Source organism: Entelurus aequoreus, linkage group LG11 (genome assembly GCF_033978785.1).
Source record: "Entelurus aequoreus isolate RoL-2023_Sb linkage group LG11, RoL_Eaeq_v1.1, whole genome shotgun sequence".
Taxonomy (NCBI): domain Eukaryota; kingdom Metazoa; phylum Chordata; class Actinopteri; order Syngnathiformes; family Syngnathidae; genus Entelurus; species Entelurus aequoreus.
In genome coordinates this window covers 71,154,916-71,177,974 of record NC_084741.1, presented here as the reverse complement: position 1 = coordinate 71,177,974, position 23,059 = coordinate 71,154,916, and the positions used below count along the sequence as shown (strand labels likewise).

Here is a 23,059-nt window from a genome sequence, read left to right as displayed (position 1 = left end):
GAGACCAGCTTGCTAGTAAATAAATACAATTTTAAAAATAGAGGCAGCTCACTGGTAAGTGCTGCTATTTGAGATATTTTTAGAATAGGCCAGTGGGCTACTCATCTGGTCCTTACGGGCTACCTGGTGCCCGCGGGCACCGCGTTGGTGACCCCTGGGTTAGAGTGTCCGCCCTGAGATCGGTAGGTTGTGAGTTCAAATCCCGGCCGGGTCATACCAAAGACTATAAAAATGGGACCCATTACCTCCCTGCTTGGCACTCAGCATCAAGGGTTGGAATTGGGGGTTAAATCACCAAAAATGATCCCCGGGCGCGGCTACGCTGCTGCCCACTGCTCCCCTCACCTCCCAGGGGGTGATCAAGGGGATGGGTCAAATGCAGAGGACAAATTTCACCACACCTAGTGTGTGTGTGACAATCATTGGTACTTTAACTTTAACTTTTAACTTTAAATAATGGAATTTAAAAAATTACATGTACAAACCCCGTTTCCATATGAGTTGGGAAATGGTGTTAGATGTAAACATAAACGGAATACGATGATTTGCAAATCCTTTTCAAGCCATATTCAGTTGAATGCACTACAAAGACAACATATTTGATGTTCAAAACTCATGAACTTTTTTTTTTTTGCAAATAATAATTAACTTAGAATTTCATGGCTGCAACACGTGCCAAAGTAGTTGGGAAAGGGCATGTTCACCACTGTGTTACATGGCCTTTCCTTTTAACAACACTCAGTAAACGTTTGGGAAGTGAGGAGACACATTTTTGAAGCTTCTCAGGTGGAATTCTTTCCCATTCTTGCTTGATGTACAGCTTAAGTTGTTCAACAGTCTCCCTTCTGCTATTTTAGGCTTCATAATGTGCCACACATTTTCAATGGGAGACAGGTCTGGACTACAGGCAGGCCAGTCTAGTACCCGCACTCTTTTACTATGAAGCCACGTTGATGTAACACATTGACATTGTCTTGCTGAAATAAGCAGGGGCGTCCATGGTAACGTTGCTTGGATGGCAACATCCAAAACCTTTCAGCATTAATGACGCCTTCACAGATGTGTAAGTTACCCATGTCTTGGCCACTAATACACCCCCATACCGTCACAGATGCTGGCTTTTCAACTTTGCGCCTAGAACAATCCGTATGGTTCTTTTCCTCTTTGGTCCGGAGGACACGACGTCCACAGTTTCCAAAAACAATTTGAAATGTGGACTCGTCAGACCACAGAACACTTTTCCACTTTGTATCAGTCCATCTTAGATGAGCTCAGGCCCAGCAAAGCCGACAGCGTTTCTGGGTGTTGTTGATAAACGGTTTTTGCCTTGCATAGGAGAGTTTTAACTTGCACTTACAGATGTAGCGACCAACTGTAGTTACTGACAGTGTGTTTCTGAAGTGTTCCTGAGCCCATGTGGTGATATCCTTTACACACTGATGTCGCTTGTTGATGCAGTACAGCCTGAGGGATGGAAGGTCACGGGCTTAGCTGCTTACCTGCAGTGATTTCTCCACATTCTCTGAACCCTTTGATGATATTACGGAGCGTAGATGGTGAAATCCCTAAATTCCTTGCAATAGCTGCTTGAGAGGTTTTTCTTAAACTGTTCAACAATTTGCTCAGGCATTTGTTGACAAAGTGGTGACCCTCGCCCCATCCTTGTTTGTGAATGACTGAGCATTTCATGGAATCTACTTTTATACCCAATCATGGCACCCACCTGTTCCCAATTAGCCTTCCAAATAAGTGTTTGATGAGCATTCCTCAACTTTATCAGTATTTATTGCCACCTTTCCCAACTACTTTGTCATGTGTTGCTGGCATCAAATTCTAAAGTTAATGATTATTTGCAACAACAAAAAAAAAAGTTTATCAGTTTGAACATCAAATATGTTGTCTTTGTAGCATATTCAACTGAATATGGGTTGAAAAGGATTTGCAAATCATTGTATTCCGTTTATATTTACATTTAACACCATTTCCCAACTCATATGGAAACGGGGTTTGTATATTTCAGTATATTTATCAGCTCTTTTCATACCTAAAATGTCACATCAAGAAATACTTGAAAGGTATCTGTATAACATATACTGTATGTGTGTGTGTGTGTGTGTGTGTTTATGTACTGTATGTATATGTGTCTATATATATATATATACACAGTATATATATATATACATATGTACAAGGCAGATATAGACAAACAACCATTGACACTCGCATTCCATGTATGATATAGTATATCATATTTATGTATTTATTCAATCTTATTTACTGAGTCAATCATTTTATGGTTGACAGTTTATACCAGGGGTCACCAATGCGGTGCCCGCGGGCACCAGGTAGCCCGTAAGGACCAGATGAGTAGCCCGCTGGCCTGTTCTAAAAATAGCTCAAATAGCAGCACTTACCAGTGAGCTGCCTCTATTTTTTAAATGGTATTTATTTACTACCAAGCTGGTCTCGCTTTGTTCGACATTTTTAATTCTAAGAGAGACAAAACTCAAATAGAATTTGAAAATCCAAGAAAATATTTTAAAGACTTGGTCTTCACTTGTTTAAATAAATTCATTATTTTTTTTACTTTGCTTCTTATAACTTTCAGAAAGACAATTTTAGAGAAAAAATACAACCTTAAAAATGATTTTAGTATTTTTGAACACATATACCTTTTTACCTTTTAAATTCCTTCCTCTTCTTTCCTGACAATTTAAATCAATGTTCAAGTAAATTAATTTTTTTATTGTAAAGAATAATAAATACATTTTAATTTAATTCTTCATTTAAGCTTCTGTTTTTTCGACGAAGAATATTTGTGAAATATTTCTTCAAACTTATTATGGTTAAAATTCAAAAAAATTATTCTGGAAAATCTGTAGAATCAAATTTAAATCTTATTTCAAAATCTTTTGAATTTCTTTTAAAATGTTTGTTCTGGAAAATCTAGAAGAAATAATGATTTGTCTTTGTTAGAAATATAGCTTGGTCCAATTTGTTATATATTCTAACAAAGTGCAGATTGGATGTAAACCTATTTAAAATAATCAAAATTCTAAAATTAATTTTAATCAGGAAAAATTACTAATGATGTTCCATAAATTATTTTTTCAAAAAGATTCGAATTAGCTAGTTTTTCTCTTCTTTTTTTCGGTTGAATTTTTAATTTTAAAGAGTCGAAATTGAAGATAAACTGTTTCAAAATTTAATTGTCATTTTTTTTTGTGTTTTCTCCTCTTTTAAACCGTTCAATTAAGTGTAAATATTATAAATTATTAATAATAACATAGAGTTAAAGGTAAATTGAGCAAATTGGCTATTTCTGGCCATTTATTTAAGTGTTTTGAAACTGGTAGCCCTTCGCATTAATCACTACCCAAGAAGTAGCTCTTGGTTTTAAAAAGGTTGGTGACCCCTGCTTTATATCCTTACTGTACTGAAAATGAGCAAAACTCTGATAATGAGTATGTACTACAGTATTGTGTTTGAGCAATAAGAATGATTGTTCTGTAATAATGTATAGTGTGCATATCTTAAATATAAGCCAAGTACAGTGTGGTGAGTTTTTGTTGAATTAACATGTATTTTTGTCAACGTGGCAAAATTGACAACTACGATTGCTAAGTTCAAACAAACACATTCCAATATTTTCCCAGTTCATTTTATTGAACACACACACACACACACACGCGCACACACATACACAATCGCACAAAGACTACAGTTAGTGTACCTAACACAACGTATTGTACATGCTGAGTACATTTAGTGTAGACGGCGCTGGCGAGTTTATAGCTGCCTCGCCACATTAATACGAGATGATGCTCTTTGCTCTCCTGGGCTTTGAAGCGCCGCGTGGTCTATGTCGAGCTGCGGCGAGTGGGCGGAGCTCTTTACTCGGCGGGCATGAACTTGTCCAGGTAGACTTTGACGTTGTCGATGGAGTCGCTCAGGAGATCGCCGACGGCGGGGCGCAGGTAGTGTCCGTACAGGCCCAGGAGAGTAGTGCGGGCCTTGTCCACCAGGGGGGTAACCTCCTCAGCCATTCCTCTGCGGAGTACACGGTGCAACGTTCATTCCACTTGCCAGGCTTTTGCAGCTGAAGCGCAATCTCTCTCTCGGCAAAAAAAAACCACTCACCTGACAACCTTAGCGAAAGCTTGGAGCTCAGGTTTGTTCTGCATATCCAACACGAAATCCTTGGCGCCTGCGCCCTGCTGGCTCTCTCCGATTTTGTCGACGATGGGGCCGACGGCCGCCTGCAGCTTGGAGTAAGCGTTCAGCAGCCTCTTGTAGAACACGGACTTGTAGGCATCATATTTGTCTACCAGGTCCTGATCGGGTGCGGGAGCATCGCACAGGCTCATGGAGACTGCAGAGAGAGAGCATTGCATCTCAAAAAGAGCTTTTTTTTTGGTTGCTAAAAAAAATACATTTCTAATTTGGGTTGTTGAGTTACATATTTTTTTTAAAAATGTAAAGGTGTATGTATTACTGCATTTAAAGAAGTGCATGGCATCCACTCTCGTCATACTTACCCTGCAGAGCCAGGATCAGTGCAACTGCGTATTTTGCATTCATGTCTGAAACAAATGAACAGTTCTTCAATACATTTGCATTCATTCATAAACGCAAACGTGTACGGTTCGTGCAAAAGTGAAGGGAGAATGCGTCAAAGAATGGAATCGTTACCTGCGATTGATTTGAATCTGGAGCCCAGAAGCGACAGTCTGCTCTGAAAGTGAGTTGTCTGTAACTGGAGCTCACATCTGGACTGGATGATATAGGGGGGGACTGGGAGCACACGTCATCTGATGAGGACACACACACACACACACACACACACACACAAAAGGGCACGCGCACACAATCACCTAAACAAAGTCCATTGTACACGATATTCGCTTCAGACCCCAAATGTGTCTTATGCAATGCACCGCATGTATTGTATATTCAAAGGGAACACGCACCCAGAGACCCTCGTGATCTTTTGCCGTGCACGTATGTCACAATCTACATGTAATCTGCAATTTGTCTGAACTGCGGTCATAAAACACACCGTTTGATTAGATTAACTGAAGCTCGTCAGCGTTTCTGTTAAGATCGAGGCCTGTCGAGGCGTAACCATGCTGACCTTTCGCCCTCGTAGCCAGTCACAGACTCCATGACCCATTGTCCGTATTTTAGATGAATCACAAAGGAACTCTTCGAAAACATGATGGTACCTAAGGCCTGACATCAGTACCTTTTTATAGATACCAACCTCTTGCTTATGGTTGCCACTGAGGAATTAGGAACAATATCTCCCGAAAATGTAAAAATTCACAAAAATGTCGGTTCGGTACGTACCTCGGTTTCATTTTCGGTACAGTAAGAAAACAACAAAATATACATGTTTGTGTTATTTATAGGGATGTCCGATATTCCGATATTCCCCAACTCTTTAATTACCGATACCGATATCAACCGATACTGATATATACAGTCGTGGAATTAACACATTATTATGCCTAATTTGGACAACCAGGTATGGTGAATATAAGGTCTTTTTTAAAATATTAATAAAATAAAATTAGATCAATAAATTAAAAACATTTTCTTGAATAAAAAAGAAAGCAAAACAATATAAAAAACAGTGACATAGAAACTAGTAATTAATGAAAATGAGTAAAATTAACTGTTAAAGGTTAGTATTATTAGTGGACCAGCAGCACGCATAATCATGTGTGCTTACGGACTGTATCCCTTGCAGACTGTATTGATATACACTACCGTTCAAAAGTTTGGGGCCACATTGAAATGTCCTTATTTTTGAAGGAAAAGCACTGTACTTTTCAATGAAGATAACTTTAAACTAGTCTTAACTTGAAAGAAATACACTCTACACATCGCTAATGTGGTAAATGACTATTCTAGCTGCAAATGTCTGCTTTTTGGTGCAATATCTACATAGGTGTATAGAGGCCCATTTCCAGCAACTATCACTCCAGTGTTCTAATGGTACAATGTGTTTGCTCATTGGCTCAGAAGGCTAATTGATGATTAGAAAACCCTTGTGCAATCATGTTCACACATCTGAAAACACTTTAGCTCGTTACAGAAGCTACAAAACTGACCTTCCTTTGAGCAGATTGAGTTTCTGGAGCATCACATTTGTGGGGTCAATTAAACGCTCAAAATGGCCAGAAAAAGAGAACTTTCATCTGAAACTCGACAGTCTATTCTTGTTCTTAGAAATGAAGGCTATTCCACAAAATTGTTTGGGTGACCCCAAACTTTTGAACGGTAGTGTATGTTGATATATAATGTAGGAACCAGAATATTAATAACAGAAAGAAACAACCCTTTTGTGTGAATGAATGGGGGAGGGAGGTTTTTTGGGGTTGGTGCACTAATTGTAAGTGTATCTTGTGTTTTTTATGTTGATTTAATAAATAAATAAATAAATTTAAAAAAACAAAGCCGATACCGTTAATAAAAAAAACGATACCGATAATTTCCGATATTACATTTTAAAGCATTTATCGGCCGATAATATCGGACATCTTTAGTTATTTATTTACCAAATTTGCAAAATCTTCCACCAAAAATATTTTTCTTAGTGGAATATTTGATGTGAAGTAATCGGAACCTTGGATAGGTCAATAATTCATAAAAACATTGATTTTGATTCAATATTATGTTTTGAGCAATGACAGTTTGAAAAAAAAAAAAACTGCTTTGTTTTATTAGTCAACATTGCAACTCTTTCTAAATTACATTCAATTTTAAGCTTTTTTATTTCACTTTTTTTTATGTTTTTGTTTATTTTAATAGTGCAGTGGGCCTTTAAAACATCAGCTGCGGGCCGCAAACGGCCTCCCGGGGCACACTTTTGACACCCCTGCTATAGATAATAAAAAATTAAATGTGATAAATCTATGGATAAAAAGCAGAGCCTGGCGACGCATGCGCGTTTAACATAACTCTCTCTGCGCACAATTTGTTTTGTTTTTAACCCCTTCTTAACCCTGAACGTACATTGAAAATACACGCAAACCTAACTCAAAATGCCGGACATTTGAGGCATTTAAGAAAGACAGCTCCGCCAAAGAGGACATGTCCGGTGAAAAGAGGACGTATGGTCAGTCTATCGTAGCCCGTTAGCTGCTAGCATGCCGTGTGTTGTGCCTCGGTGTGCGTTGTTTACACAACGTGCGTTACGCTGCTTAACATGTCCGTGTGGAAACTCGTTCGGTATACCTACGAACCGAACCGGAACCCCCGTACCGAAACGGTTCAATACAAATACACGTACCGTCAAACCCCTAAAATTTACCCAAAAATGTCTTCTTGCTTGGTCGTGAGCGGCGGACACCATCTATCGACACAAATTTGGTGAATTAGTTTTTGCATGTGGTGGAAATTCTGAAAGTCTTGGAAAAAAAGGTAGCTCCAATGTCAGACGTGCGCTTGTATATGCCATTTGAATCCCTTTAATTGCAGTTATTTAAAGCCTGGAACAATTAGTTTGTGTGATGGGCAATTCATGGTACCCCCGAACCCCCCCCCCTTTCAGTCTAGTTTAGTTTTGGCTCCTTTTTACCTTTCAAGGCCAATGTAGTTCTCAAACATGTTCGTTTAAAGCACAGTCGCATAATTGCATTGGTAGATCAGATAAAATGTGCCAAAGAATCATGTTGTTTGAAAATGCATTTAAATCAGTTTTAGCTATGTGTTCTAGCATCATCCTTAAAAAGTAACATCGTGACTCTGAAGATTAGGATTAGCACGGAAGCTAGTGCTAACAGGTGTACTGGCAGGTCCACTCATAGGCATAATGTACTAACTTGACGCCTCATGGATAGGCCGGATCATACATCAAGCTGTCTGTCATCTTGAGGCAATCATCGTCTACACTTCAGCAGCAATACCATACTACTATACCGTAGGTCGTATAACTATAAGACGCACTTAAAATCCTTTCCTTTTCTCAAAAAATCTACAGTGCGCCTTATGACCCAGGGCGCCTAATGTATGGATTATTCCTGGTTGTGCTTACCGACATCGACGCACTTTTATTTGGTACATGGTGTAATTAGTGTGGCCGGTAGATGGCAGTCACACACAAGAGATGTGTGTGGTCTGCAAGTTGAACCCTGTTCAAAAATAACTAGAGATGTCCGATATGCGTTAAAATGTAATATCGGAAATTATCGGTATCGTTTTTTTTATTATCGGTATCGTTTTTTTTATTTTTTTTATTTTATTTTTTTATTTTTTTATTAAATCAACATAAAAAACACAAGATACACTTACAATTAGTGCACCAACCCCAAAAACCTCCCTCCCCCCATTTACACTCATTCACACAAAAGGGTTGTTTCTTTCTGTTATTAATATTCTGCTTCCTACATTATATATCAATATATATCAATACAGTCTGCAAGGGATACAGTCCGTAAGCACACATGATTGTGCGTGCTGCTGCTCCACTAATAGTACTAACCTTTAACAGTTAATTTTACTCATTTTCATTCATTACTAGTTTCTATGTAACTGTTTTTATATTGTTGTACTTTCTTTTTTATTCAAGAAAATGTTTTTAATTTATTTATCTTATTTTACTAATTTTTTAAAAAAGTACCTTGTCTTCACCATACCTGGTTGGCCAAATTAGGCATAATAATGTGTTAATTCCACGACTGTATATATCGGTTGATATCGGTATCGGTAATTAAAGAGTTGGACAATATCGGAATATCGGATATCGGCAAAAAGCCATTATCGGACATCCCTAAAAATAACGCTAGCAAGCAGACCCGAAACTTTGATGTTCCTTTGAGAATATAGAACATTACTTTGGTAAACTACGAAGCCACACCTCTTGATGGATTGTCGGTGCATTACGGCTACAGTAGTAAGACGCGCTGTGCTTCAACATACGGGTATTATTATGGTATGTGTGTGTATGAGGAACCCAAAATGACACCTATTAGGAGACATAGTATCTGGCGTTTTGTTTCACAATATCATGCTAAACCAACTTTTCTCACCCATTGGTACATGCTGATGTGTATTTGGGATTTGCATAAATCCCAGAAATTTGCACGCGTCCGCCAGTGTAGTCCACGCCGACGCCGTAGTCAATAAGCTCTTTTTTATTTTCTATCCTCTTGTTGTGGGGCATTCATCCTCCGCTGTTACCGACATTTTTAATATAAAGTAGTGTACAGTTCTAACTTTACCTGTCAGTAGTCTCGCTATGGAAGTAGTGGTAAGGGAAACTCCCGGTAACGGGGAGCAGACGCTGTCGAAGTGGAGACACTTAAATAAGGTAAAAATTATTTTAAAAACGGCGCTTCCTGAAATGACAGTCAGAAAGCAGCTTGAAGATGGTCTGTAAATCATAAGTTATGCAACCCATCCATCCATCCATTTTCTACCGCTTATTCCCTTCGGGGTCGCGGGGGGCGCTGGAGCCTATCTCAGCTACAATCGGGCGGAAGGCGGGGTACACCCTGGACAAGTCGCCACCTAATCGCAGGGCCATAATTTATGCAACAATTTAACCAAAGAACCACCATTACATGCTATGTAGAATCACAAGGAAGTGTTATTAAATGTAGAAAAAAAAATCTTAGTATGACCCCTTTAATGCGCCTTATTATGCGGTGCGCCTTTTGTTCGAAAATAGACCAGCTCACCAGCAGTGCGCTCTATGTTTTGCAAAATACGTAAATGTTGTGGTTTTTTTCATATACAACATGTAACTTCTCCAAAAAGAGGACAAAATGTCCTCCCCATGATTGCTACTATATTTAGTTTAGTTAGTTTATTATTTCTTCGGTCAGTGGTCAACAAAATAAACAAACAGTTTTACATAAACAAACAGTTGAACATTCATACATTGAAAATGTTGCAGACCGGAAGGGTTTAGGCTGAAGTTGAACACTTATTGCACCTATCCCAGTGGTTTTTAACCTGGGTTCGATCGAACCCAAGGGGTTCGGTGAGTCGGCCCGACTCATCGTGTAAATAAAAACTTCTCCCTATCGGCGTATTATGGATACCCCTAAACAATGTTCCCTCTAATTTTCCATCTGATTTGCAGTTGTGTAATTTGTTGTGAGTTCATGCACTGTGTTGGTTTTGTTCTTTGAACAAGGTGATGTTCATGCATGGTTCATTTTGTGCACCAGTAAAAAAAACATATAACTTTGCCCCTAAATTGTTGCGTCGACCAGCATTCCTCCAATGGGGAATTCAAATTGCTAGTCTCTCCCAGATTCTTTTTATGGCACATAAGCTGATGTTTATATTCAATCAACAGGCAGCAGTTGGTATTTTGTGGTTTATTCTCCAAGCTTAGAGGACAAACTGAGACCAATCCAGCACACCAGCGTTCCCCAGCCCGGTCCAGATCGGTCTAGCTCGGTCTCCCCTCAAACCCCCGGAAGTCCCGTGATCTTCCCTCTGTCCCCCGCCTGCTGTTTCCCCAGTCTAGCTGTGCTCCTTATCTTAGGAATGTAATGGCAGTCTCAACAAAGAGAATAAACAGCACTCTGACTCTAACCAAGGACACTCGAATCCAAGCACTTTGTACCACACGAGACATTAGCTGATGTAAATATGACTATAGGAGTTTTTAGAAAGAAGTAACACTTAAATATGGATATGATTCTGATCTGCTTCCAACAGTATATATATATATTTTTCACTAAAGAAGGGTTCGGTGAATGCGCATATGAAACTGGTGGGGTTCGGTACCTCCAACAAGGTTAAAGGCCTACTGAAATGATTTTTTTTAATTTAAACGGGGATAGCAGATCCATTCTATGTGTCATCCTTGATCATTTCGCGATATTGCCATATTTTTGCTGAAAGGATTTAGTAGAGAACATCGACGATAAAGTTTGCAACTTTTGGTCGCTTGCCTGTACCGGAAGTAGCGTGACGTCGCAGGTTGAAAGGCTCCTCACATTTCCCCATTGTTTACACCAGCAGCGAGAGCGATTCGGACCGAGAAAGCGACGATTACCCCATTAATTTGAGCGAGGATGAAAGATTCGTGGATGAGGTACGTGAGAGTGAAGGACTAGAGTGCAGTGCAGGACGTATCTTTTTTCGCTCTGACCGTAACTTAGGTACAAGGGCTCATTGGATTCCACACTTTCTCCTTTTTCCATTGTGGATCACGGATTTGTATTTTAAACCACCTCGGATACTATATCCTCTTGAAAATGAGAGTCGAGAACGCGAAATGGACATTCACAGTGACTTTTATCTCCACGACAATACATTGGTGAAGCACTTTAGCTACGGAGCTAACGTGACAGCATCGTGCTTAAATGCAGATAGAAACAAAAGAAATAAGCCCTTGACTGGAAGGATAGACTGCAGATCAACAATACTACTATCAGGAGCCACCGAACCAAACACTGGACATGTAACTACACGGTTAATGCTGTGCCGCCTGTCGAAGCCTAGCAATGCTGTTGCTAACGAAGCCATTGAAGCTAACTTAGCTACGGGACCTCGTCAGAGCTATGATAAAAACATTAGCGCTCCACCTACGCCAGCCCTCATCTGCTCATCAACACCCGTGCTCACCTGCGTTGCAGCGATCGACGGCGCGACGAAGGACTTCACCCGATCACCGATGCGGTCGGCGGCTAGCGTCGGATAGCGCGTCTGCTATCCAACTAAGTCCTCCTGGTTGTGTTGCTGCAGCCAGCCGCTAATACACCGATCCCACCTACAGCTTTCATCTTTGCAGTCTCCATTGTTCATTAAACAAATCGCAAAAGATTCACCAACACAGATGTCCAGACTACTGTGGAATTTTGAGATGAAAACAGAGCTGTTTGTATTGTGATACAACGTGTCCGAATACTTCCGGTTCAACCATCGACGTCACGCGCAAACGTCATTATATCTAGACGTTTTCAACCGGAAGTTTCGCGGGAAATTTAAAATGTCACTTTATAAGTTAACCCGGCCGTATTGGCATGTGTTGCAATGTTAAGATTTCATCATTGATATATAAACTATCAGACTGCGTGGTCGCTAGTAGTGGCTTTCAGTAGGCCTTTAAGAACCACTGGCCTAAACCTATAAACAATGTCAAATACAAGATGAGCTTCTAAAAATCATGAAATTTCCTTTGCACGACATATTATAAATACACCTTGTACACAACATAAACACCGTTCAATTATATACTGTATTTTTCGGACTATAAGTCGCATTTTTTTTTCATAGTTTGGCCGGGGGTGCGACTTATACTCAGGAGCGACTTATGTGTGAAATTATTAACACATTACCGTAAAATATCAAATAATATTATTTAGCTCATTCACGTAAGAGACTAGACGTATAAGATTTCATGGGATTTAGCGATTAGGAGTGACATATTTTTTTGTTTTTGTTTTTGTTTTTTGAATTTAAATATATATAATAATGATAATTATTATTATTACTATTTATTTAATTATTTTATTTTTAAATATATTTTATTAATATTATTTTTTATTTTTCCCCTCCCTCAGGGGGGAAAATTCGACAGGGCGTCTACATCAACCGTATGATTTGCCTGAGAAACTGGACAGGACACAAATAATAAATAAATAAATACAAATAAAGGAGTGACAGATAGTTTGGTAAACGTATAGCATGTTCTATATGTTAAAGTAATTTGAATGACTCTTACCATAATATGTTACGTTAACATACCAGGCACGTTCTCAGTTGGTTATTTATGCCTCATATAACGTACACTTATTCAGCCTGTTGTTCACTATTCTTTAGACATTTTAAATTGCCTTTCAAATGTCTATTCTTGGTGTTGGCTTTTATCAAATAAATTCCCCCCAAAAATGCGACTTATACTCCAGTGCGACTTATATATGTTTTTTTTTTCTTCTTTATTATGCATTTTCGGCCGGTGCGACTTATACTCCGAAAAATACGGTATAAGTTATATATAAGTGTGCTACAAATCGAAACGATTCTTGACAACCACAAAAATGAGCGATTTCTACATCACTGTCACATTGATTTGTACGGGTGGACAGAGCGAGACTGCCGTAAGATGGCGGGGGCGGTGATGTAGCAACACAGTGGTATGACACAGTCTAAAGATGTCTATGGGTCCACTAATATTTTCATAGTTGTCCTGACAACGAAAAGATCAAACCCGTAATTGCCTGTCAGTTATTAAGCTTTTATTCAAAGTTAGTTTTAATGACCTTAAAGGCCTACTGAAAGCCACTACTAGCGACCACGCAGTCTGATAGTTTATATATCAATGATGAAATCTTAACAATGCAGCACATGCCAATACGGCCGGGTTAACTTATAAAGTGACATTTAAAACTTCCCGGGAAATATCCGGCTGAAACGTCGCGGTATGATGACGTATGCGCGTGACGAAGTCAGAGTAACGGAAGTTATGGTACCCCGTAGAATCCTATACAAAAAGCTCTGTTTTCATTTCATAATTCCACAGTATTCTGGACATCTTTTGCAATTTGTTTAATGAACAATGAAGGCTGCAAAGAAGACAGTTGTAGGTGGGATCAGTGTATTAGCAGCGGACTACAGCAACACAACCAGGAGGACTTTGTTGGAGCGCTAGCCGCCGACCTCACCTTGACTTCCTTCGTCTCCGGGCCGCCAAACGCATCGGGTGAAGTCCTTCGTCCTTCTGCCGATCGCTGGAACGCAGGTGAGCACGGGTGTTTATGAGTAGATGAGGGCTGGCTGGCGTAGGTGGAGAGCTAATGTTTTTAGCATAGCTCTGTGAGGTCCCGTTGCTAAGTTATAAATAAAATAAATGATAAATGGGTTATACTTGTATAGCGCTTTTCTACCTTCAAGGTACTCAAAGCGCTATGACAGTATTTCCACATTTACCCATTCACACACACATTCACACACTGATGGCGGGACCTGCCATGCAAGGCGCTAACCAGCAGCCATCAGAGGCAAAGGGTGAAGTGTCTTGCCCAAGGACACAACGGACGTGACTAGGAATGTAGAAGGTGGGAATTGAACCCCAGTAACCAGCAACACTCCGATTGCTGGCACAGCCACTCTACCAACTTCGCCACAAGTTGCTAAGTTAGCTTCAATGGCGTCGTTAGCACAGCATTGTTAACCTTCGCCAGCCTGGAAAGCATTAACCGTGTATTTACATGTCCACGGTTTAATAGTATTGTTGATTTTCTATCTATACTTCCAGTCAGGGGTTTATTTCTTTTGTTTCTATATGCAGTTAAAGCACGATGCTATCACGTTAGCTCGTAGCTAAAGCATTTCGCCGATGTATTATCGTGGAGATAAAAGGCACTGAATGTCCATTTCGCGTTCTCGACTCTCATTTTCAAGAGGATATAGTATCCCAGGTGGTTTAAAATACAAATCCGTGATCCACAATAAAAAAAGGAGAGTGTGGAATCCAATGAGCCAGCTTGTACCTAAGTTACGGTCAGAGTGAAAAAAGATGCATCCTGCACTGCACTCTAGTCCTTCACTCTCACGTTCCTCATCCACAAATCTTTCATCCTCGCTTAAATTAATGGGGTAATCGTCACTTTCTCGGTCCGAATCTCTCTCGCTCCATTGTAAACAACGGGGAATTGTGAGGAATACTAGCTCCTGTGACGTCACGCTACTTCCGCTACAGGCAAGGCTTTTTTTTTATCAGCGAGCAAAAGTTGCGAACTTTATCGTCGATTTTCTCTACTAAATCCTTTCAGCAAAAATATGGCAATATCGCGAAATGATCAAGTATGACACATAGAATGGATCTGCTATCCCCGTTTAAATTTTAAAAAATCATTTCAGTAGGCCTTTAAACATTTTGGGTTTTTGTATTGCACAGACGGAAAAAAAGACAACCGACTCGTAAATGTTACATTTATTGTGCGATAAATCATGCGGCAGTCGTGTTCGTAGCCATAAAGGGCATAAAGGTGTGTTGCATCTTCTCCCTCCAAGAATGCTGGATCCCTGAGGCCCATTCACTGTAGCTGTCGGTCACCGGCTGGACGTGGTCTTCATAGTAGGCGCCCACATAGCCCATCACCACCTCCATCACACTCTGGACTTTAGCTGTGGCTGCACTGTGGGGGTGTGCAAGTACACAACATGAGGAACATTGTACACAGAACCACAACTTCAATATTAAGAAAAAAACACACAGAACAGCTGCAATGATTAACAGAGCATGTGTGATATGCAGGCTCGATATATATACAGTGTGCGGGTGTACAGTCGTGGTCAAAAGTTGACATACACTTGTAAAGAACATGATGTCATGGCCCGTCTTGAGTTTCCAGTCATTTCCACAACTCTTATTTTTTTTTGTGATGTAGTGATTGGAGCACATACTTGTTAGTCACAAAAAAAACATTCATGAAGTTTGCTTCTTTTATGAATGTATTATGGGTCTACTGAAAATGTGCTGGGTCAAAAGTATACATACAGCAATGTTAATATTTGCTTACATGTCCCTTGGCAAGTGTTGGTAGCCATCCACAAGCTTCTGCTTGAATTTTTGACCACTGCTCTTGACAAAATTGGTGCAGTTCCGCTAAATGTGTTGGTTTTCTGACATGGACTTGTTTCTTCAGCATTGTCCAAACTAGAGATGTCCGATCATATCGGTCTGCCGATATTATCGGCCGATAAATGCGTTAAAATGTAATATCGGAAATTATCAGTATCGGTTTTTTTATTATCAGTATCGGGTTTTTTTTGTTTTGTTTTTGTTTTTTTATTAAATCCACATAAAAAACACAAGATACACTTACAATTAGTGCACCAACCCAAAAAAACTCCCTCCCCCATTTACACTCATTCACACAAAAGGGTTGTTTCTTTCTGTTATTAATATTCTGCTTATATATCAATATATATCAATACAGTCTGCAAGGGATACAGTCCGTAAGCACACATGATTGTGCGTGCTGCTGCTCCACTAATAGTACTAACCTTTAACAGTTAATTTTACACATTTTCATTAATTACTAGTTTCTATGTAACTGTTTTTATATTGTTTTACTTTCTTTTTTATTCAAGAAAATGTTTTTAATTTATTTATCTTATTTTATTTGATTCATTTTTTTAAAAAGGACCTTATCTTCACCATACCTGGTTGTCCAAATTAGGCATAATAATGTGTTAATTCCACGACTGTATATATCGGTTGATATCGGTATCGGTTGATATCGGTATCGGTAATTAAAGAGTTGGACAATATCGGCATATCGGATATCAGGTAAAACCATTATCGGACATCCCTAGTCCACACGTTTAAGTCAGGACTTTGGAAAGGCCATTCTAAAACCTTCATTCTAGCTTGATTTAGCCATTCCTTTACCACTTTTTGACGTGTGTTTGGGGTCATTGTCCTGTTGCAACACCCAACTGTGCCCAAGACCCAACCTCCGGGCTGACGATTTTAGCTCGTCCTGAAGAATTTGGAGGTAATCCTCCTTTTTCATTGTCCCATTTACTCTCTGTAAAGCACCAGTTCCATTGGCAGCAAAACAGGCCCAGTGCATAATACTACCACCACCATGCTTGACGGTAGGTATGGTGTTCCTGGGATTAAAGGCCTCACCTTTTCTAGATAATACCTGGGGGCGGCGTGGCGAAGTTGGTAGAGTGGCCGTGCCAGCAATCTGATTGTTGCTGGTTACTGGAGTTCAATCCCCACCTTCTACCATCCTAGTCACGTCCGTTGTGTCCTTGGGCAAGACACTTCACCCTTGCTCCTGATGGCTGCTGGTTAGCGCCTTGCATGGCAGCTCCCTCCATCAGTGTGTGAATGTGTGTGTGAATGGGTGAATGTGGAAATACTGTCAAAGCGCTTTGAGTACCTTGAAGGTAGAAAGGCGCTATACACGTATAACCCATTTATCATTTATTTACCTTCTGGAGGAAAGTTCCGTGGTCAGATGAAACAAAAATGGAGCTGTTTGGCCACAATACCCAGCAATATGTTTGGAGGAGAAAAGGTGAGGCCTTTAATTCCAGGAACACCAATCCCTACCGTCAAGCATGGTGGTGGTAGTATTATGCTCTGGGCCTGTTTTACTGTTTTACAGAGAGTAAATGGGACAATGACAAATTCTTCAGGACAAGCTAAAATCATCAGCCCGGAGGTTGGGTTTTTGTTGCAGTTGGGTGTTCCAACAGGACAATGACCCAAAAAAAACAGGTCAAAAGTGTTAAAGGAATGGTTTTATCAGGCTAGAATGAAGGTTTTAGAATGGCCTTCCCAATGTCCTGACTTAAACGGCTGGACAATGCTGAAGAAACAAGTCTATGTGAGAAAACCAACAAATTTAGCTGAACTGCACCAATTTTGTCAAAAGGAGTGGTCAAAAATTCCAGCAGAAGCTTGTGGATGGCTACCAAAAGTGTCTTATTGCAGGTAAACTTGCCAAGGGACATGTAAGCAAATATTAACATTGCTGTATGTATACTTTTGACCCAGCACATTTGCTCACATTTTCAGTAGACCCACAGTAAATTAATAGAAGAAACAAACTTCATGATTGTTTTTTTGCGACCAACAAGTATGTGCTCCAATCACAAACAAATACGAGTTGTAGAAATGATTGGAAACTCAAGACAGCCATGACATGATGTTCTTTGCAAGTGCATGTCAACGTTTGACCACGTCTGTAGTTAGAGGAAATACCGAGCTGTTTCCCTCAGGCCGTGCAGGATTCCTGGAGAGTCGGGTTGGCCTGGGACGGGTGTCAGAGCCCAAAGCGGGCCACATGCTGATGGTAAAGGGCAAGTTGGATAGTTGGCAAGAAAATAAGCATGTTCAAAATCAATAGAAAAACATACCTTGAATTAGTAGAATGAGAGTGATGACATGTAAGCGCATCTAACAAAAGACAAAAAAGGCCGACATTTCATTTGTATTTCTCACTTCCTTATTTTTTTGAATGCACATTCACATAAAGTAGTGACAAGGAGTAACGCTGTAATACCTTTTTTGTTTTTTTGTTTTCTCTCAGCTGCTTCGGCCAACGCAAGTTGAATGAAATGAGTGTTAGTGATCCATTTTATTTGTATAAGCCAACAGGTTGTACATTGATCACCATCGCATGACTTTTCTGTTTGTTTCTATTTGCTGGGGGTGTTCTTACCCTTTCGTTTGCCTAACTCTGTACACTCAGGTGCAGTATTGGAATATTTGACTGGTTTTTACTTTTTTTATACAGTGCATCCGTAAAGTATTCACAGCACTTCAAATGTTCCATATTTTATGTTACAGCCTTATTCCGAAATTTAATTATTTCATTTTTGTCCTCAAAATTCTACACACACCACTCCATATTGACGACGTGAAAAGTTTTTTTTTTTTTTTTAATTTCAAAAATGTATTAAAAATGTAAAACTAAAAAAAAAATGTACATAAGTATTCACAGCCTTTGCTCAATACTTTGTTTATGCATGACAGGTTCAAACACTGATGACATCTATTAAACAAGACCAGAAGCAAGGAATTAAACAGACAGAATTCAATTTAGCTCAATTGAGGAGAAACGTCTGGACTGTACTCTTTGTAAAGTACACGCTCTGGCGAAAGATTGTATGCCTCCTCTTTTAATTGGACTTTCCCTGATTACATGGCAACAGCTGTTTCTAAGGGAGGGGGGTCGTAAACAGCCATCGCCTTTGATTAAAAAGAGTTCAAAGAAAAGGTTGTAAAACAGTTCAAAGAAGGTCAGGCCCTGCCACTCCATATTGACGACGTGAAAAGTTTTTTTATTTTTTTTTATTTCAAAAATGTATTAAAAATGCAAAACTAAAAAAAAAATGTACATAAGTATTCACAGCCTTTGCTCAAGACTTTGTTGATGCATGACAGTTTCAAACACTGATGACATCTATTAAACAAGACAAGAAGCAAGGAATTAAACAGACAGAATTCAATTTAGCTCAAATGAGGAGAAACGTTTGGACTGTACTCTTTGTACAGTACACGCTCTGGCGAAAGATTGTTTGCCTCCTCTTTTAATTGGACTTTCCCTGATTACATGGCAACAAGCTGTTTCTAAGGGAGGGGGGGCCGTAAACAGCCATCGCCTTTGATTAAAAACAGTTCAAAGAAAAGGTTGTAAAACAGTTCAAAGAAGGTCAGGCCCTGCCACTCCATATTGACGATGTGAAAAGTTTTTTTTATTTATTTTTATTTCAAAAATGTATTAAAAATGTAAAACTAAAAAAAAATGTACATAAGTATTCACAGCCTTTGCTCAAGACTTTGTTTATGCATGACAGGTTCAAACACTGATGACATCTATTAAACAAGACAAGAAGCAAGGAATTAAACAGACAGAATTCAATTTAGCTCAATTGAGGAGAAACGTCTGGACTGTACTCTTTGCACAGTACACGCTCTGACGAAAGATTGTATGCCTCCTCTTTTAATTGGACTTTTCCTGATTACATGGCAACAGCTGTTTCTAAGGGAGGGGGGGTCGTAAACAGCCATCGCCTTTGATTAAAAACAGTTTAAAGAAAAGGTTGTAAAACAGTTCAAAGAAGGTCAGGCCCTGCCACTCCATATTGACGATGTGAAAAGTTTTTTTTATTTATTTTTATTTCAAAAATGTATTAAAAATGTAAAACTAAAAAAAAAATGTACATAAGTATTCACAGCCTTTGCTCAAGACTTTGTTGATGCATGACAGGTTCAAACACTGATGACATCTATTAAACAAGACAAGAAGCAAGGAATTAAACAGACAGAATTCAATTTAGCTCAATTGAGGAGAAACGTCTGGACTGTACTCTTTGTACAGTACACGCTCTGACGAAAGATTGTATGCCTCCTCTTTTAATTGGACTTTCCCTGATTACATGGCAACAGCTGTTTCTAAGGGAGGGGGGGTCGTAAACAGCCATCGCCTTTGATTAAAAACAGTTCAAAGAAAAGGTTGTAAAACAGTTCAAAGAAGGTCAGGCCCTGCCACTCCATATTGACGATGTGAAAAGTTTTTTTTATTTATTTTTATTTCAAAAATGTATTAAAAATGTAAAACTAAAAAAAAAATGTACATAAGTATTCACAGCCTTTGCTCAAGACTTTGTTGATGCATGACAGGTTCAAACACTGATGACATCTATTAAACAAGACCAGAAGCAAGGAATTAAACAGACAGAATTCAATTTAGCTCAATTGAGGAGAAATGTCTGGACTGTACTCTTTGCACAGTACACGCTCTGGCGAAAGATTGTATGCCTCCTCTTTTAATTGGACTTTCCCTGATTACATGGCAACAAGCTGTTTCTAAGGGAGGGGGGGTCGTAAACAGCCATCGCCTTTGATTAAAAACAGTTCAAAGAAAAGGTTGTAAAACAGTTCAAAGAAGGTCAGGCCCTGCCTCCTCTCCGCTTTGTAGATCTCGGGTAACGACAAAATCTTCCTGTGGATTACAATACATCAAAGAAACCGACACCCTCATGTCGCTCCCCATCCTACACGGTGGAGTTTTACAAGCCAAGAATTGGTTTTCATTCCGGATGTCTCGATAGCAATATTTCAGTACCGGTACCAAAATGTTTTTCGATACTTTTCGCTACTTTTTTAAATAAGGGTGGCCACAAAAATGCCATTATGGGCTTTATTTCAACAACAATTATTACGGCACATTAAACATGTTTCTTATTGCAATCCAATAACAATGTTGTCCTTAAATAAAATAGTGTACATACAAGACAACTTGTCTTTTAATAGTAAGCAAGCAAACACATGCTCCTAATTAGTCTGCTGACATATGCAGTAACATATTGTGTCATTCCCCATTCTATTTTGTCAAAATTATGAGGGACAAGCTGTAAAAATGGATTATTAATCCACTTGACCATTCACTGTTAATATCTCCTTATTTTCCGTTTCAACATGTTCTATCTACACTTGTGTTAAAATGTAATAATCACGTATTCTTCTGTTGTTTGGTACTTTACATTAGTTTTGGATGATACCGCAAATTTAGGTATCAATCTGATACCAAGTAGTTACCGGATCATACATTGGTCGTAATTTAAGTTGTACATATGTCCTGAGTTTATAAACATAATATGAATTTTGCAAAAATATTTTGTGACAATAAAAAAAATATCGATGTAATCATAGTATTATCGAGTGGATACGCTATTGTACTCGGTATCATTACAGTGGATGTTAGTTGTAGATCCACCCAAGGCAGGGGTGCCAGCTTGTTGTTAGCGGTTAGCTATCGTATCCTCCTACGGTGTGTAGTGAAGCATGTTTAGCTATTCCTCGTCCTGCAGGGATGATACTTGTAAGAAACGTACTTTAATCGTCGCCATGGAGGCGAGGATTAGTGATTTAGAAGTAGCTAAAACACTGCTGATGGACATTCGCCACTAGCTAGGGCGTTTCAGTGTTATAGCTTCACCTTTATCTTTAGTTTTTAGGCCAAAATGCGTCCGTTCTACCTTTTCTGTCTACACACTGTGTCTGCTTGTAAGTACTCCGTGATATGTGCGCTGCCGAACATGCTCCTCTGCTCGTAAAACCAGCAAGGTCAATGAAAGATGGTGTAATATGTCACAATCAGACTGATGGAAAAGTGTAAGTGCTTCCTTGTATCGTCACATCATGTCTAAATAACCTAAAAACAAATACAGTCCAGCCCAGCCTTTGGTTAGAAAGAGTCTTGGCTAGCGACAATGCCAAGGAGAAGCCTAAACTTGAACACCCTATTCGGTTGTTAGTCTTCTGTTGTAACACTTTCATTGAGGGCCACATCGCAGTTAGGGTTGCCCTCAGAGGGAGTAATATATGAATATACATGTATATATATATATATAATATATTAACAATATATTTTTTTACATAAGATGCAAAAAAATATTTAAATTTTACTTTAAAAACTGGCAGCTCAGTCACCAGAATTTTACAGTAAAAGCAGTGTTGTTTTTTTACAACATGTAAAAAAAATTGAATGAATGGAAAAACAATACCACTGTTTTTAGCGGTGAAATTCAAGCGGTAGAGCTGCCAGTTTTGTTTTTTTTGTTTGTTTTTTAATGTTTTAGTGTCTTACTGTATATGGAAAAAAACGGTACCGGAGTTGATTTTACGGTAAAAAACTTTATGGAATTTAACCATAAAATCTATTGTGAATTTTACAGTCTACAATTTGATTGATAATTTGTTTTGAAATCATAAGTCAAGCAGATATTTAAGTACAGTATATATCTTTATTTTAACAAGAAATATTTTTGGAATACATAATATATTTAGATTTTGATAATATTGAATTTTAAAATATATGCAATTGCATGCAGTACATGATTTTTAATGTCAAAAGGGAAAGGACAAATATTTAATAAGAAAAGAGTAAGCGTTTTATATATTATTTCCAGGCTTTCGCGGGCCACATAAAGTAATCTGGCGGGCCAGATTTGCCTTGAGTTTGACCCCTGGGATTTAGATCTATGGTCCCCAACCACCGGGCTGCAGCCCGGTACCGGTCCGTGGATCGATTGGTACCAGGCCGCACAAGAAATTTAAAAAAAATGAATTAGAAAAATAATTGTCTTTATTTTCTTTTTTTATTAAATCAACAAAAAACACAAGATACACTTACAATTAGTGCACCAACCCAAAAAAAACCTCCCTCCCCCATTTATACTCGTTCACACTCATTCGCACAAAAGGGTTGTCCATCCATCCATCCATCCATCTTCTTCCGCTTATCCGAGGTCTGGTCGCGGGGGCAGCAGCCTAAGCAGGGAAGCCCAGACTTCCCTTTCCCCAGCCACTTCGTCCAGCTCTTCCCGGGGGATCCCGAGGCGTTCCCAGGCCAGCCGGGAGAGATAGTCTTCCCAATGTGTCCTGGGTCTTCCCCGTGGCCTCCTACCGGATGGACGTGCCCGAAACACCTCCCTAAGGAGGCGTTCGGGTGGCATCCTGACCAGATGGCCGAACCACCTCATCTGGCTCCTCTCCATGTGGAGGAGCAGCGGCTTTACTTAAAGCTTCTCACCCTATCTCTAAGGGAGAGACCCGCCA

General features: G+C 39.3%; 2 protein-coding genes and 1 long non-coding RNA gene across 3 annotated transcripts in view; 1 reads left to right on the top strand and 2 right to left on the bottom strand.

The window, feature by feature from the left end:
• LOC133660780 (uncharacterized) overlaps nt 1-23,059 on the top strand; it is a 96,053-nt gene that overhangs the window by 56,192 nt on the left and 16,802 nt on the right. The gene's annotated exons all lie outside the window — the stretch shown is intronic.
• On the bottom strand, nt 3,646-4,803 carry apoa2 (apolipoprotein A-II). The gene is made up of 4 exons (XM_062064361.1): nt 4,693-4,803; nt 4,539-4,583; nt 4,141-4,372; nt 3,646-4,050 (listed from the first exon to the last, which is right to left on the bottom strand). Exons 2-4 carry the CDS (start codon nt 4,579-4,581, stop codon nt 3,894-3,896), a joined length of 432 nt encoding a protein of 143 aa, XP_061920345.1. The 5' UTR covers nt 4,582-4,583; nt 4,693-4,803; the 3' UTR covers nt 3,646-3,893.
• apoc4 (apolipoprotein C-IV) lies at nt 14,871-18,104 on the bottom strand. The gene is made up of 4 exons (XM_062064360.1): nt 17,997-18,104; nt 17,851-17,890; nt 17,696-17,780; nt 14,871-15,107 (listed from the first exon to the last, which is right to left on the bottom strand). Exons 2-4 carry the CDS (start codon nt 17,888-17,890, stop codon nt 14,918-14,920), a joined length of 315 nt encoding a protein of 104 aa, XP_061920344.1. The 5' UTR covers nt 17,997-18,104; the 3' UTR covers nt 14,871-14,917.